At 41.1% G+C, this 13,276-nt stretch overlaps 1 protein-coding gene across 2 annotated transcripts in view; it reads right to left on the bottom strand.

The window, feature by feature from the left end:
• Window positions 1–13,276, bottom strand: part of CNTNAP2 (contactin associated protein 2) — a 1,224,243-nt gene that overhangs the window by 11,534 nt on the left and 1,199,433 nt on the right. For both annotated transcript variants that reach the window (XM_075745282.1, XM_075745283.1), the window contains exon 23: window positions 1,015–1,086. In XM_075745282.1, the coding sequence (XP_075601397.1) occupies window positions 1,015–1,086 (72 nt within the window). The remainder of the gene's footprint in view (window positions 1–1,014; window positions 1,087–13,276) is intronic.

The following is a 13,276-nucleotide window of genomic DNA, read 5'->3' as shown; positions in this document are numbered from 1 at the left end:
CCTGCTCAGGTACGGCCTGAATTTTTCTGAGGAATGCAATGCTATCCTTATAGTATTTTAAAGTTTCAAAGTATTAAGGAAAAGTTTAAAGTAGTAATAAAAACAAAAATTAAAAAGTAACAGTAACATATCAAATCAAAACTAAAGCAACTAATCTAAACCTGGATATGGAAACATAGACCCTTGCGGGGGGCAGGCAAAAGAAACAGGAAATTCCATTAGACTGCTTTTCAGCAGTGTTGCTTTACATGACAAAACCCACCATCAGTATGTCATTTGATATTAATTTAGAATTGACTGAAAGCTATTAGGCTGATTTTTACAATTTTTTTTTTCATATGCCTTCAGAATTTGATGCAGTGGCAAATTTATCCCAGAAGAGTTATGGTGCAACACTTCCATACTACGGGACAGGGCAGAGAAAATTGCATGTGTGCATAAAATTAACCAGGATCCTTATTTCTGGAGGCAGCTGGCCAGAATGTCTCCAACTGAATGCTAATTCAAAGTTCCCATTCTGGTGTTACTTAACATCACCTATCACACTGAATGGGAGTCTCCGGCACATAAGTTACAGCAGAACTTGGCCCCTAAAAAGCAAGACAGGATCACGAGGGACTTTTTGTCAAGAGCAAATAGTGTTTGACAGATTCATGTTGAATCTGCTGTAACTGGAAATGTGTCCTTGCCATTTCCTATGAATGAATCACTCTGTTAACAGAAGCAACTACTGCAAAATAGCTCCCCACGTGGATGCTTAATATATGGATTATGAATATCAGTATTTTGCATTTGGTTAAAACTGAATCTGAGGGGACAAACTAGGTGAGAACAAACCATTTCACTAGGACAATGTTCCTGAACGGACTTACATAAATTTCTGTTTATCTTTGTTCAGGTGTAGTTTCCCCACACAGTCAGCTCTTAGCAAATAGCTTGAATATGTTACCAACTGCAATTCAGCTGTCACTGTCATACTGCAAAGTAGCTTAGAAAAGTAGATGGTTTTCCTACCTCCAATAATGGCAGAGTTTCTGTTAACTCCATCTCCTATAGCTTGACCGTTGTACGGGAAATCAGCACTGGCTGTAAATAAGGAATTAAAGATTCATGTTGCTACAGCAGTGAAACTTCACACAGTAGTTCAGAAATACATCCAACATCCTCAGATATAATTTAAAGAAAATGGTGATCCCTAGATATTTATCTGAAGAAAAGAAAGGATCTTTCACTATTACCTAATCTCTCAGAACTCCTTGCTTTCTCCTCTTAACAAAAATAAAAAAAAAATAAAGGAAATTACCCTTGGTAAGCACTGCTGTTAATACAGGTGGTCATTTTGTTACCCTACTAACATAAATTCCCTAAGTTTCTTTAACACAAAACCAAACAAAAACCTTTCTTTCAAACGCATGTGGTCATATATATTACGATGGAGATTTTTGCCTTTGTTACTGCTATCCATGAAAGGCTTCAGAAGTTTCTAGGATTTAGTGACCACCTGTGTTGGTTTTGCATGGCAAGGTTTTGGTAGCGGGAGGGCTACAGGGGTGGCTTCTGTGAGAAGCTGCTAGAAGCTTCCCCTGTGTCTGACAGAGCCAATGCCAGCCGGCTCCAAGACAGACCCGCCGCTGGCCAAGGCCAAGCCAATCAGTGCCTCTGTGATAACATATTTAAGAAAGAAAAAAAACAGTTAGAGAGAGCTTTTGCAGCCAGAGAGAGGAGTGAGAAGATGTAAGAACATCTGCAGACACCAAGGTCAGTGCAGAAGGAGGGGCAGGAGGTGCTCCAGGTGCCGGAGCAAGATCCCCCTGCAGCCAGTGGTGAAGACCATGGTGAGGCAGGCTGTCCCCCTGCAGCCCATGGAGGAAGGATGAGGGGGTGTAGAGATTCCACCTGCAGCCTGTGGAGGACCCCATGCTGGAGCAGGTGGAGCCACCTGAAGGAGGCTGTGGCTCTGTGGGAAGCCCGCGCTGGAGCAAGCTCCTGGCAGGACCTGTGGCCCCGTGGAGAGAGGAGCCCACGCCAGAGCAGGTTTGCTGACAGGACTTGTGACCCCGTGGGGGACCCACGCTGCAGCAGTTTGCTCCTGAAGGTCTGCACCCCGTGGAGGAGACTCACGTTGGAGAAGGTCGTGAAGGACTGTCTTCCATGAGAGGGACTCCATGCTGGAGCAGGGGAACGATGAGAGGAGTCCTCCCCCTGAGGAGGAAGAAGTGGCAGAAACACCACGTGATGAACTGACCGTAACCCCCACTCCCCGTCCCCCTGTGCTGCTGAGGGGGGGCGGAGGTTGAAGCCAGGAGTGAAGTTGAGCCCGGCAAGATGGGAGGGGTGGGGGGAGGTGTTTTAAGATTCGATTTTATTTCTCATTCCTCTACTCTGTTTTGCTTAGTAATAAATAAGATGAATTCCCTCTCTAAGTTCGGTCTGTTTTGCTCGTGATGATAATTAGAGAATGACCTCTCCCTGTCCTTATCTTGACCCATAAGTTTTGTTTAGTTATACCTTTTCTTCCCTGTCTAGAGAAGGAGGGGAGTGATAGAGCGGCTCTGGTGGGCACCTGGCCCTCAGCCAGGGTCAACCCACCACACCACCATTGAGTACAACTGCAAGCTCTTCGAAAGAAAAACTGCTATCCCTTTTGCTGCTGCACAGCCTAAGGAAAGTGAGTAGCTGCATTTTCTGTTGGTCAGAGCTGTAGAGCAGTTACCCAAAGATGCCAACACCTTCGCTACTCTAGGAGAAAGCCCAATGTGGCAGCTTAACCACTGCTGCAGGTGCTCTAGAGCTAAGATGCAAGACTGTGAGTTGGAGGAGCTCAGGCATGGCAGGCAGGAGAGCCCGTGGGAGAGGACAGCCTCCAGCAGACAGGTGAGGAGAGGAAGCACAGCCAGATGTACCAGCACCTGCCAGCGACCTAAAAAGGAGACACACACCCTGTGGCAGAGCTGGATGAAGGAATCAGTACAGGTTTAAAGTAGAATTTGGATGGTGGTCTTGTTTTTAAACTCCAGAAAATGTCACAGGGGCTTTTCAAAGGCAATCCCATCAATTAAACCTATCATCAACCTTTTCTGTATAGTCAGACATAGCAACTAGACACTGCGGTGACTAAGCAAGCCCAGGGAGCTTAGGTGAGTGGTTACAATCATTCCCTTCTTTGCCACTGGACTATGGCATTGATTTTGAAATAGAGAAAATGTTGTTAGAAGTATTTAACTGGACACAGCTAAAATAATCAGATATTAATTACTTCTTAGGTCAGTATTTAAAACCCAGCTGTATGTCCCTTGCTTGATGGATTAGGTGATATTGTATTAAAGAAATCAGCTGCCTTTACAGGCCAGTGATGTATTCACTATACTCAAAAACTGGCTAAGGGAATTCAACTGGCTTTCTGTTAGCATGGAGTAAAATCCATAATAAAGTTCCTTTTGTATCATGAAGCAGCTGCACAAAGGAATGAATGGCTTCAGCTCACCACGTGGCCTGAAAAGAAGTTTGGGGCTAGAGTAGCCTTCTGTGTGCCTACTCTGAGGGACAGTCAAACCAGCTGTGTGTTGAGCAGCTAGTTTTTGGCTGGTCGCCTGTGGGATAAACAAGAGAGCATTTCTCAGGGCTCAGTGGAGGGGGCCTGGCCAGCAGTTTTTGCCAGCAGCACTTGTGCCTTTGACAGTTGTTGGTGCTCTGGCTTCTGAAAACAGCATTTCTGCATCTCTCTGAAACAAACCAGGCTAAAAAATGTAAAAGACAAATAAATACCTGATTCCGTATCAGTGGACTTTGCTCCAAAGAAGAATATTACTGTGCAGGACCATGAATGTTTCCTACAGAGACATTTTGGCACAGGGTCCATAACATTATCCTTCCAGCACTGAAAGGGAAGGGCTGGCAGTAGGAAAATAAACCCCCACTTTAAACCTTCCCTCCCTGCACTTCAAGGAAATCCTAAAGCCAAATAACACTATGTAGAAAAGCATCAGTTTACCAAATTGCAAAGAAATTGCTTTCTGCCATTCTAACCCAAAAGGAGGCCCCTTGCCATAGGAGCAGCAGCACTACAGGCAGTTAACAAGTCCCACCACTTGCCACTTGGTTTGGAGTTGCTCTCCTGTGTCCCCACACACGAAATCTTAAAATCGGCAATGGTCACAGTTCCCCCTTTCCTTACAACTGAGTAGTATATTTTATCTTCTTTTAAAAGTTTGTTTTGAGGACCAGTGAAGTGTGAAGATAAAGGCTGCTGTTCATGTCAGCATGATCCCTCCCAAACTGCCACATCACAATGGCTGTGCTACAAGGGATTCCTGGCAGATGGAAGATCATGGCTGATGATGTTCAACAGCCACTGAAGTACACCGCAGGATAAAATATGGAGCATGATGTGAAGCTACATCTTTTATCTTGTCTGAAAGCTGCTGCTAGGACTGGCCCTGATGCCTCCATCCAAACCTGCTTTCCATTGCATCTAGTCATTATACACACTCAGTAGGAGATGTCCATTGGATCAACAAGTAGATGTGACTCACTCTGAGAATCTCATCTCTGACAAAGAGGAAACAGGGACATGTGTCTGGGGGCAGGCGACAACCTATTTCAACAAGAGTTCACCATCAGATTGTGCCCTGCTGTAACTGCTGGAGAACCAGGAGCGCTGAGTGAAAAAAGGAGATTAGATGTTCATGAATCTTTTTTTAAAGCACCTACAGCAGTGTTGGCAGATATTATCACCGTAATTCCTGAATTCCTGTTCTGTTACTCTTGTGTCAGCAGGAGACAAGAGGGGTTTTTTGACTGAAAAATTATACCTAAAATCCCAGCCAAATGTGGGGTTATAGAATACCTTTTGCTGCAGAAGTGGCTCCACCAGTTTTTTACTATTAACTATTTACTATCTGTATTACCTCAGATGGATAGAGGAGGAAGAAAAGAACTCATTACTTTCTTTTTTAGGTGAAAGTTCCCTTGAAATTCTTCTGGGCAGCAGTAGCTTCTCAAATTATCAGAAATAGCTACACACCAAGGGTCTAAGAACTGCAAATGGTTAACTCCCGTCACAGCAATTAGGCAGAAGAGGACATACGAGGGCACATTCTCTGACCCTCCAATGTGAGCTTAACAACAGAGCACTGTCACCAACAGGTACCAAGTGCAGGTATTTCAAATAGCAGTTATGTCATTCAAATCCGTGGTGATTCGCCTCTGACCTTACTACGGTCACATTCCTTGACATCATTAAGCAACTTTGTCAAGAAGACAACTAACGAGATTCTTTCCTCCATTGCTGCTGAAATTCAGGAACTAAACATGTTCAGGAAAGAACATGTTAGAGCAGGCTGACAAAGGGGCAACAGTAATACTGATGCTCTGGCAAAAGCACAGAAGCCTACAGAGTGCCATTCACAGGTTGTAAAGAGTAATTCCTAAAATGTTTTAAAATGACTGGTCAGATAAAATTAATATTGTTACTAGTGACTCTTGTGTTTCATGGCAATGTAAATCACAGTAGCATAATAACTAGCTTGCATTGCTATAATATGCAAAGAAATACAGGGTGAGTTGCTAATGGACAAGTGTGTGCTTTCATTTCTCTGTCACAGCTGGGAACACCTCTTTCGTGTTCAGATTCTTCCATTATCACTGTGACATTAATTCTAACTACATGTCTCAGCAAGCCCTTTCGCATTGCCTGATACTTGTACCTTGACAGCTTCAAATCATGACTTGCCCACAGCAAATAGGTCCCAGAGAGCTGCAGTTACTCTATGCAGTAACCCTGCAAAGCCCATGTGGGCAGCAAGTGGGTTGTGAATATAATGTAAGGTGGGCGTGGTGAGGATGCTGCAGGAGTTCTGGTCTACATACTATGCTACCTAATTGTTAGCTGAACCTATGAATAGGGCTACTCAGTTTTCCTTTATTTCCTGGTCTACAAAGGTTGCTTTCAAACAGCTGATTCCCATCTGGTTTGGGGACTATACTGGAAAGGTTTACTTACCTTAGGAACTTCTTCTGAATCTTCCCTAGGTTTTTCTGAGCAGCCAGAGTCTCACTTGTGTGAATCAAAACACAAAGAACAGAGCAAAGAGCTTTTATTCTACCCTGGAAAACAGTTGCATATTGGCCCAAGAGAAGTGCTGCCAGTTCCCTGAAATCCTCTGCTTATGCAGCTGTGGCACAGAGCCAACGGTTTGCTGTCAGGACACACCAAAGACGTTTGCCTAAAACTTACAGCTTGTGTAGGGATGGACTGAACTGTATCAGGAAATGCTAAGCTCATCTGTGGCTTATGCACATCACTTCATCTGGTTCCCTTCCAGAATCCAAGCTGGGGAATGCTGTCCTTTGCACTCTGTATTCCTGCAGCAGGCCATCAGGTTTACTTCAAACACCATCATCCTGAAGCTAACTTAGTTAAAAGGACACAGCATACTTTGTTTTCTCTTTCTTTCATGGGCTGCTGTTTACGAGACCATAGTTTCAATAACAGAGTAAATCTACAGAGTCTGAACTTAGGTTTTGCACTTCTGAACTTTCTAGTATTATTCTCAGGGTAAATGGGATTAAAGGAACTTTGCAGCACCTAAAAGGGTGATTAAAGACTGACTGCAGGCAAAATCCATGTTTTGGACATCATTTTAATGACATTTGAAATTTTAGATGACCACAAAAATGCAGTAGATGTACCATCATTCGGCACGCTCAGCATGGTCATTGCCACAGCCAGCTGCAATACAGCAGCACTCACTGAATGGAAAAGGGACATGGGACTGGGTAAACAGACCATAATTAGGATTAGACATTAAAGATGACAGATGTGGTTGATTTAACACAGTGAATGATAATTTTGCTTCATTATAGTAGGCATGATTTTGCATCTGCCATTTTCAGAGGAAGAGTTTTTACAATGAATCCCACATAAAAGCCTTCTGCAAATTCACAAAATTGAAATGCAAAATGACCCTGCTAAAGTAGAAAAGTGGTCCAGAAAGTGGGTGTGGGCAGGGAAATGAGCAAAAGCCTATTCAGTAAAGGCAATGGGAAAACCAACAACAAATGGGGACACTTTTCAGCTAGAGAGCACTACTGAGAAGTACAAAGTAAAAGGCAAATCTCATTTTGACATACACTACCAGGACTGTTACACATAAACCATTGGAAGCAATTTTTTTAATTGAACTTTTTTACTAAGTCTTAGTTAAAATACAGCGTGCTACAAAGGAAGATACAGTTTAGATTTGCTCCAAAGAAGGAAGGGGGGTAGGGATCATAGGTCTAAACCAAACAATGGATGAAACCTGTGAAATGCTAGAAACTGAGTTTGTTCAGCCTAGAACTAACACATGTTGTGAGGTTGCTGTGACCTTTCAGCTTTACAGATGTCCACAATTTTGAGAGGTATTCATCCATTATTAAGACCAGCTGTATTTTCACATAAATATGAACTAAAGAAGCAATGGGAACAACTGGATCTGGTGATCACAAGGTATATAAAATCCCCAGCAATTAAGACATTGATTAAAAGTAGAACAGTGAGAGAACAAAATAAAAGCAAAGATGAAAACTATCATTCCTTCTTTCCAATTCTATTTTGCAGCCAGGCATCCAAGAATTGAGCTTGCAAAGAAAGTAAACGCTCACTGACACCTTAGGATTTTGAGAAAGTGTTTGATACTAGATCCATTCAGTGATACATTTCTCCACAGGACCATAACACAGAGGAAAGGAAAAGCAAAGCAAGCTCTCTGGCTGTGTTTTGCGAAATTATGTCAACTCCGCCAGTCAGGTGAGACTGCACTGCTGCAGTTTTAAATTACAGAGCACTCCTTATTACAGACTGTAAGCACAGAAACTAATCGCTCGACTCTTGACAGTAGAAACTAATGTGCAGTCACAGCTGAATTCCCCTTCCTGGAGAGACTGGATTACAAGAGAAACTCTGAACACAGGCACAGAAACAGGACAGATCAGGAGTAAACAACTCCATTACACAGCCCTACATCAAAGGTGAACATTACAGCCTGCAGACTGCAGTCGCCCTTTCTCGCTCATCCCACTGCCCGTACCCATCCCACCAACCGCTCTCCTCCTAAGTGTGGCTCTGTGAAGAGCTCACATGACAAGTAAACTACAGCAATTCAGAAAAAAAAGAAAAAAAATCTGAAGCAGGATTAAAAATGCTGTGTCTTTGTATGCTGCCAGGGCAAATTTTGTATTGATTTTTTTTTTAAAAATAAATTAATAAATCTTTTTTTTGTTCCCTACTTCTCTGAAATGGAGCAAGGAGAAAAATTACCCCCATTCCTGCTTTCCTAGGCATTCTGAGGGAGGGCTGTTTAATATTAAACTCTGTCACCCACTGACATCGTCTTAAGCTTAAGTATAGAACTGAGAATTTAGCTTATTTGTTTAATATTCATATTTAATGAATATTAAACACAAATTAAAAAAAATACCTACACTTCCCCAACCACAAAATATTTAAAAGATATTATTAACCACATTGTTTGTAAAAGGTCATTTTTGTTCTAGCATGCTGTATGGGGTCAACCTTTACTCCCTGAATTTTTAGTGATGCCTCAACTGTAGTGTTAAAACGTTACAAGTATACCCCTGATATGAACCATTTTTCTGCCTTTATGAAATCAGAAGTCTTCACAGTCACAGCCTTAATATTTTTTTTGTGCAAGTTACAGGATATTGGAAAAAGTAGACCCACATAGCAATTCTGAAACTACCAGAATAGACATGCAGCTTAGAGGAAAAATTAGGGCTTTTCACTTTAAAAATGCCATTTTCTTCTGTTGCCAATAATGCAAATTATTTGGAACATGGAATTCTCAATGTTGGATCAAAATCCACTAATTTCTTCAATTCTTTGCAACATTCTCGGCTGGGAGGTATAGGGAGGAAACAAAACCAGAAAAAACTCCTTATAAATGAGAAAAAAAGTCCTCCAATGCATTAGTGCTATTTGGACCAATTATTTAAGTTTTGTCAGGTATATTCTGTTAAAACAAAAACATTTTGAAGGGTTGCATTTTTTTTTTCCTAAGAATTTTTTACTGAATTTCAAGTGCTTTTACTGACAGTTACCGGTGAGTTCTGCTGAGAAAGAGACATGCAGAGAGATGATGAAAACCACAAAACATGTGTTTTTACATTTTTGGTGTGAAGGTTCTCCAATTGTGTCTTTTTATTCCAATGTGAAATGAGTATAAATTAAAAAAATCCTCTGATATGATGGCTTACTAGAAACATTGTCCTCTGAACAGCCCTTCTGTATGCAAACACCTGGGACAATGTGGGGAAAGTAGGAGGGGATTACAGAAGAAAGATTACTTTTGATCTTAAAAAGCAATCTTCCTAGCAAAGGGACAGAAAAACTTGTGCCATATTAGGAGACCCATCCTTGCAGCTTAAACTCCCCCAAATCATTCCGGGATGAAATATGAAACAGGGAACACATTCCTGCACTGTGGGTTGGAAGGGGTTAGATGATCCTCCCCTGCTTTGCCTTTTGTATGGTCATTTCCTAATAGTAACTTCTACACTTTCTTTTTGCACAGAAGCAAGGAAGGCAAGGCCAAAACACTTCTTAAATATTAGCACTGGTACTTGTATACTACAGAATTTTCTTCCTTATTTTAAAAGGAGAGCAGATATTTAGGATCACTTTTGGATTGTGTTTATCTGCAGTTTGAACTTCATCAAGTTCTGTCTCAGAAGTAGTATTTTGAACATTTACTCTGTCAAATTTCCAGTTGATTCACAGCACATTAGAGCACCTCAATCCATCAAAGACCTAAAATCATCTGTCTTTTAATTCCTGGTAGCAATGTCTGCCTGACACTGGGTCTCACTGTGACTCCAGGCAAGAACTGCTAGCGTATTAGTCATGCTGGCCTAAGCTATCACTTTGATGAAAATTTTATGAGCAGTGCTTATATTTCACCTGTTAAGGAAGACAAACAAATACTTCCTTTTATAATTAATGTAGAATATGAAACGCTTTGGTGCTCTCAAAGGAACAGTAGAGTTAAGTGCTGATCAAAGCTTAGCTGTATATAGCTAATCGCTGATAATGGACCCACAGGGAATACTTGAAAGAAACAAAAAACCAAAAATAAAAAATCCAACCCAACGAACAAGAATACCAAGCAAGCCTGTAAACTTATGACAGCTACAAAAAAAGGAGGAAAAAAAAAAAAAGATAGACTCTATTTATTGAGGTAATTAGAAGAAAGGGCTTCTCACAGCCAAGATATGAACAAGAAGATCAAGTTCTGCTCTTGTAATCTTCATCCACTTATGAAAAAAGGCAGGCTTGGATTGGGGATGAGGAATGGGTCTGACTGGGGAGTTTAAATCTAAAATAAACATTAATAGGTATAATGACCTGCCTCTAGTCTCAAATAACCTCTTACACAGGAAGTGAGGTGCTTTGCAACCTTAAGGAAAGGAAAAACAAGGCAGTCACATGAAGTGTTCAGGCATCTAAATTCTTCCTTCTCTACTACATATATGCCATCCCTACATTCCTAGTTAAAGTTTGTACTTGTGGAAAAAACATAGTCTTTGCAGAGGATGGAAAACACTCTCTTTTTAATATTACCACCTTCTTGTCTTGATTTTAGGTAGCAGCATTGACATTCAAATCACTGCTTATGAAATAGCTGCAATGCTGGTCTCTCAATGAATGCCAGAAGAATTCACAAGCTTGGCAGTCTGTCAGCTGTCTGATACAGTAGACAGAGTGCCAGAAATTTCACACAGAAATTATATATTCTTAATGATAAGAGAAAGCTATGCATAATTGTGTGAAGGAATTGGATGAGACTGAGGGAGGCATTTTTTATTCCCAATCAATAGACACATTTACAGTAATTCAAGCACCATAATTAAGCCCTTTAAGGATGAAGCACTGATTGTGCCAAATTTTAGACAGATGCTCTTCCTAGTTAGCTGCTCGATGTGGAGGAGAAAAATAGAAACTGTTGCATCTCAATGTCTACCATTTACCTTCTTGCCTGTAAGAAACACTTGGTACTTAGAAACTGAGCACTGAGCTAGACCTGTCTGAAAAAAATGCCACCTTCCTGTTTGAAAACAACTCAGGTCAAAGCCATGGACTTCTGAGACAATATTTATATTGGAAGAATTACGGATGAATGCTGATCACTCTTGGCATTCTTGATCACAGAAATGCACCAAAATCTGACAGTGGAAGAATCTGTTGGCCCACAGGGCAAGTTGCAAGTGCATCTTCTGTCTCTTGTACAGAAAGTATAAATATTAAACTAGCTTACTGGCAGACAAAGAGCCTCCCAATGTTTACATGCTATGGTAATTAACAAAACCCAACTACCTTGAGTGAGCAGTAACTTCAAAGAGAGAATCTGGCACCATTCTCTGATTGCAGTACAGGTAACTAATCCTCTTTGCTATACTTGAAAGAGTGTCATTTTATTCTAGCAGCTGCCTTCACATCCATTTCTAATTTTGGTAGCACCTAGGAGATCAAATTTAGATATGTAAGGCTGCATCACGGACAAAAGCAGTGCAAGTCTTCAGTCCCTTCTGCCCAACTCGCCCCTTGCAGGAAGCCTCGAGAAGTGACCTGGCTTCCCTGCCACCCCTTAGAGGAGAGAATGAGTGCTGCATCACACGTTATCATTGACTTTAATCCTCCTGCTGTTGGATTCACTGATGCGTACAGTACTCTTTCAATGCCTGTGGCCAGGAGAAGACCATTTTCCTGTATTTGTAACCTAAGACCATTTTGAGGGCTGAATCGCTGCCCTCCGACAAGTAACACCTTTGATCCTTCCTTCTCAAAGTATGGTTTGTAACAAGCCCTTGACAAGGGCAAGAGTTATTTCCCATCTCAGTAGCTACACCTGTACTAGGGCACATCTGACACAGCTTCTCCTCAGATGCTGCTGCTCTGCCCTCTGAGATGTGGGTACCAGTGGTCAGAGGGTGGGATGGCAACCCAATTGATGGCATCTGAATCCAGAAGGTGATCTTCAGCACTGTCACCAGTAACACACGAACGGCACTTTCTCTTAGTCCAGAAATTGACTGCTATTTTTCACTTGACAGAGATAATTAGTTGGCCAATTAGGTCAGCATGGATCATATGGCCAGTATTCATCCCTCCCACTCTCTTCTGCTGCCATCACTTGTTAAAGGATGAATTTGTAACAAAAAGGGAGTTAATCCTGCAGGCAGCTGTTTTAATCTTGATGACAGCGGTGTGTGACTTCATACAATTTTTTTGCCAGACACACTCAATATAGGTTTCAAAGTAAGCTGATGATTCTTAAAAGGCAAGGTCTTCCACCTTCTACAAAAAAAGGAGCTTTTAGTGTTTAAATACGTACAGTCAGAAAAAAGTCACAGCACTTGGAATAACATTGCAGACGTAGCATTTAATCCTGCTCCATTTAATTCTTAATATGTTGAAGTTAATATGGATTTAACTAAATCCCATGTTAAATACTCTAAATGCCATTCTGTTTATACTCAGAATGAATGCATCTTGCAGCTGCATAGTGCCATAGCAGCTTAGAGGTGCTAGAGCACGGTTTGTCAACTGTTGTATGTACCTTGCCTCTTCTGGTATCTCTTGCTTTTACTAAATTCAGTATCAGGTAGTTTGGCAAGCTGGAGCACATTTTACCTAAAATGGGGAGGTACATACATGTAGTAGGTTTCTTTTATCCTTTTTATCTAAATAAGAAAAGTTTGGAAATGAAACCTCATTCGTAAACTGCAGAACCTTTATTTTTATCTAAACTACCCACAAACTGAACAACTCCACCCCAATAATATGCATCTTCTGATTTTAAGTACAAGGCATTTTAGGTGTGGGAGTTTATTTACTACAAAAATAATCATCTGTTTGGGCTTTTGTTTGCTTCTCTACAGTGAGCAAGGTGTCAGTTATCAGTGACATACATCTTAGCTAATTTGAACTGAGATATTAAAAACACTGTTGGTGATTAGCTTTTTTTTAACATATGCTATGGTAATAGATATTAAAATGCATGCTAATATAGTTACACGCATGGAATTATAACTTTCGTTTTGAAATGTATGCCAGACAGGTAATTCACTGGGTTTAGACAACATGTAAATGTAGGACATGTCATTTTAAAATAATATGGGCATTGATCAGGCTCTTTTTTGCCTCCTTTCTACATTCCTTTTGATGTAACCAAGGCAAATTGGATTGTCTAACATGAACTGAGATAATACAGATGGGAGA

Source organism: Balearica regulorum, chromosome 2 (genome assembly GCF_011004875.1).
Source record: "Balearica regulorum gibbericeps isolate bBalReg1 chromosome 2, bBalReg1.pri, whole genome shotgun sequence".
NCBI classification, from domain to species: domain Eukaryota; kingdom Metazoa; phylum Chordata; class Aves; order Gruiformes; family Gruidae; genus Balearica; species Balearica regulorum.
This window is presented reverse-complemented; position numbering and strand designations above follow the sequence as displayed.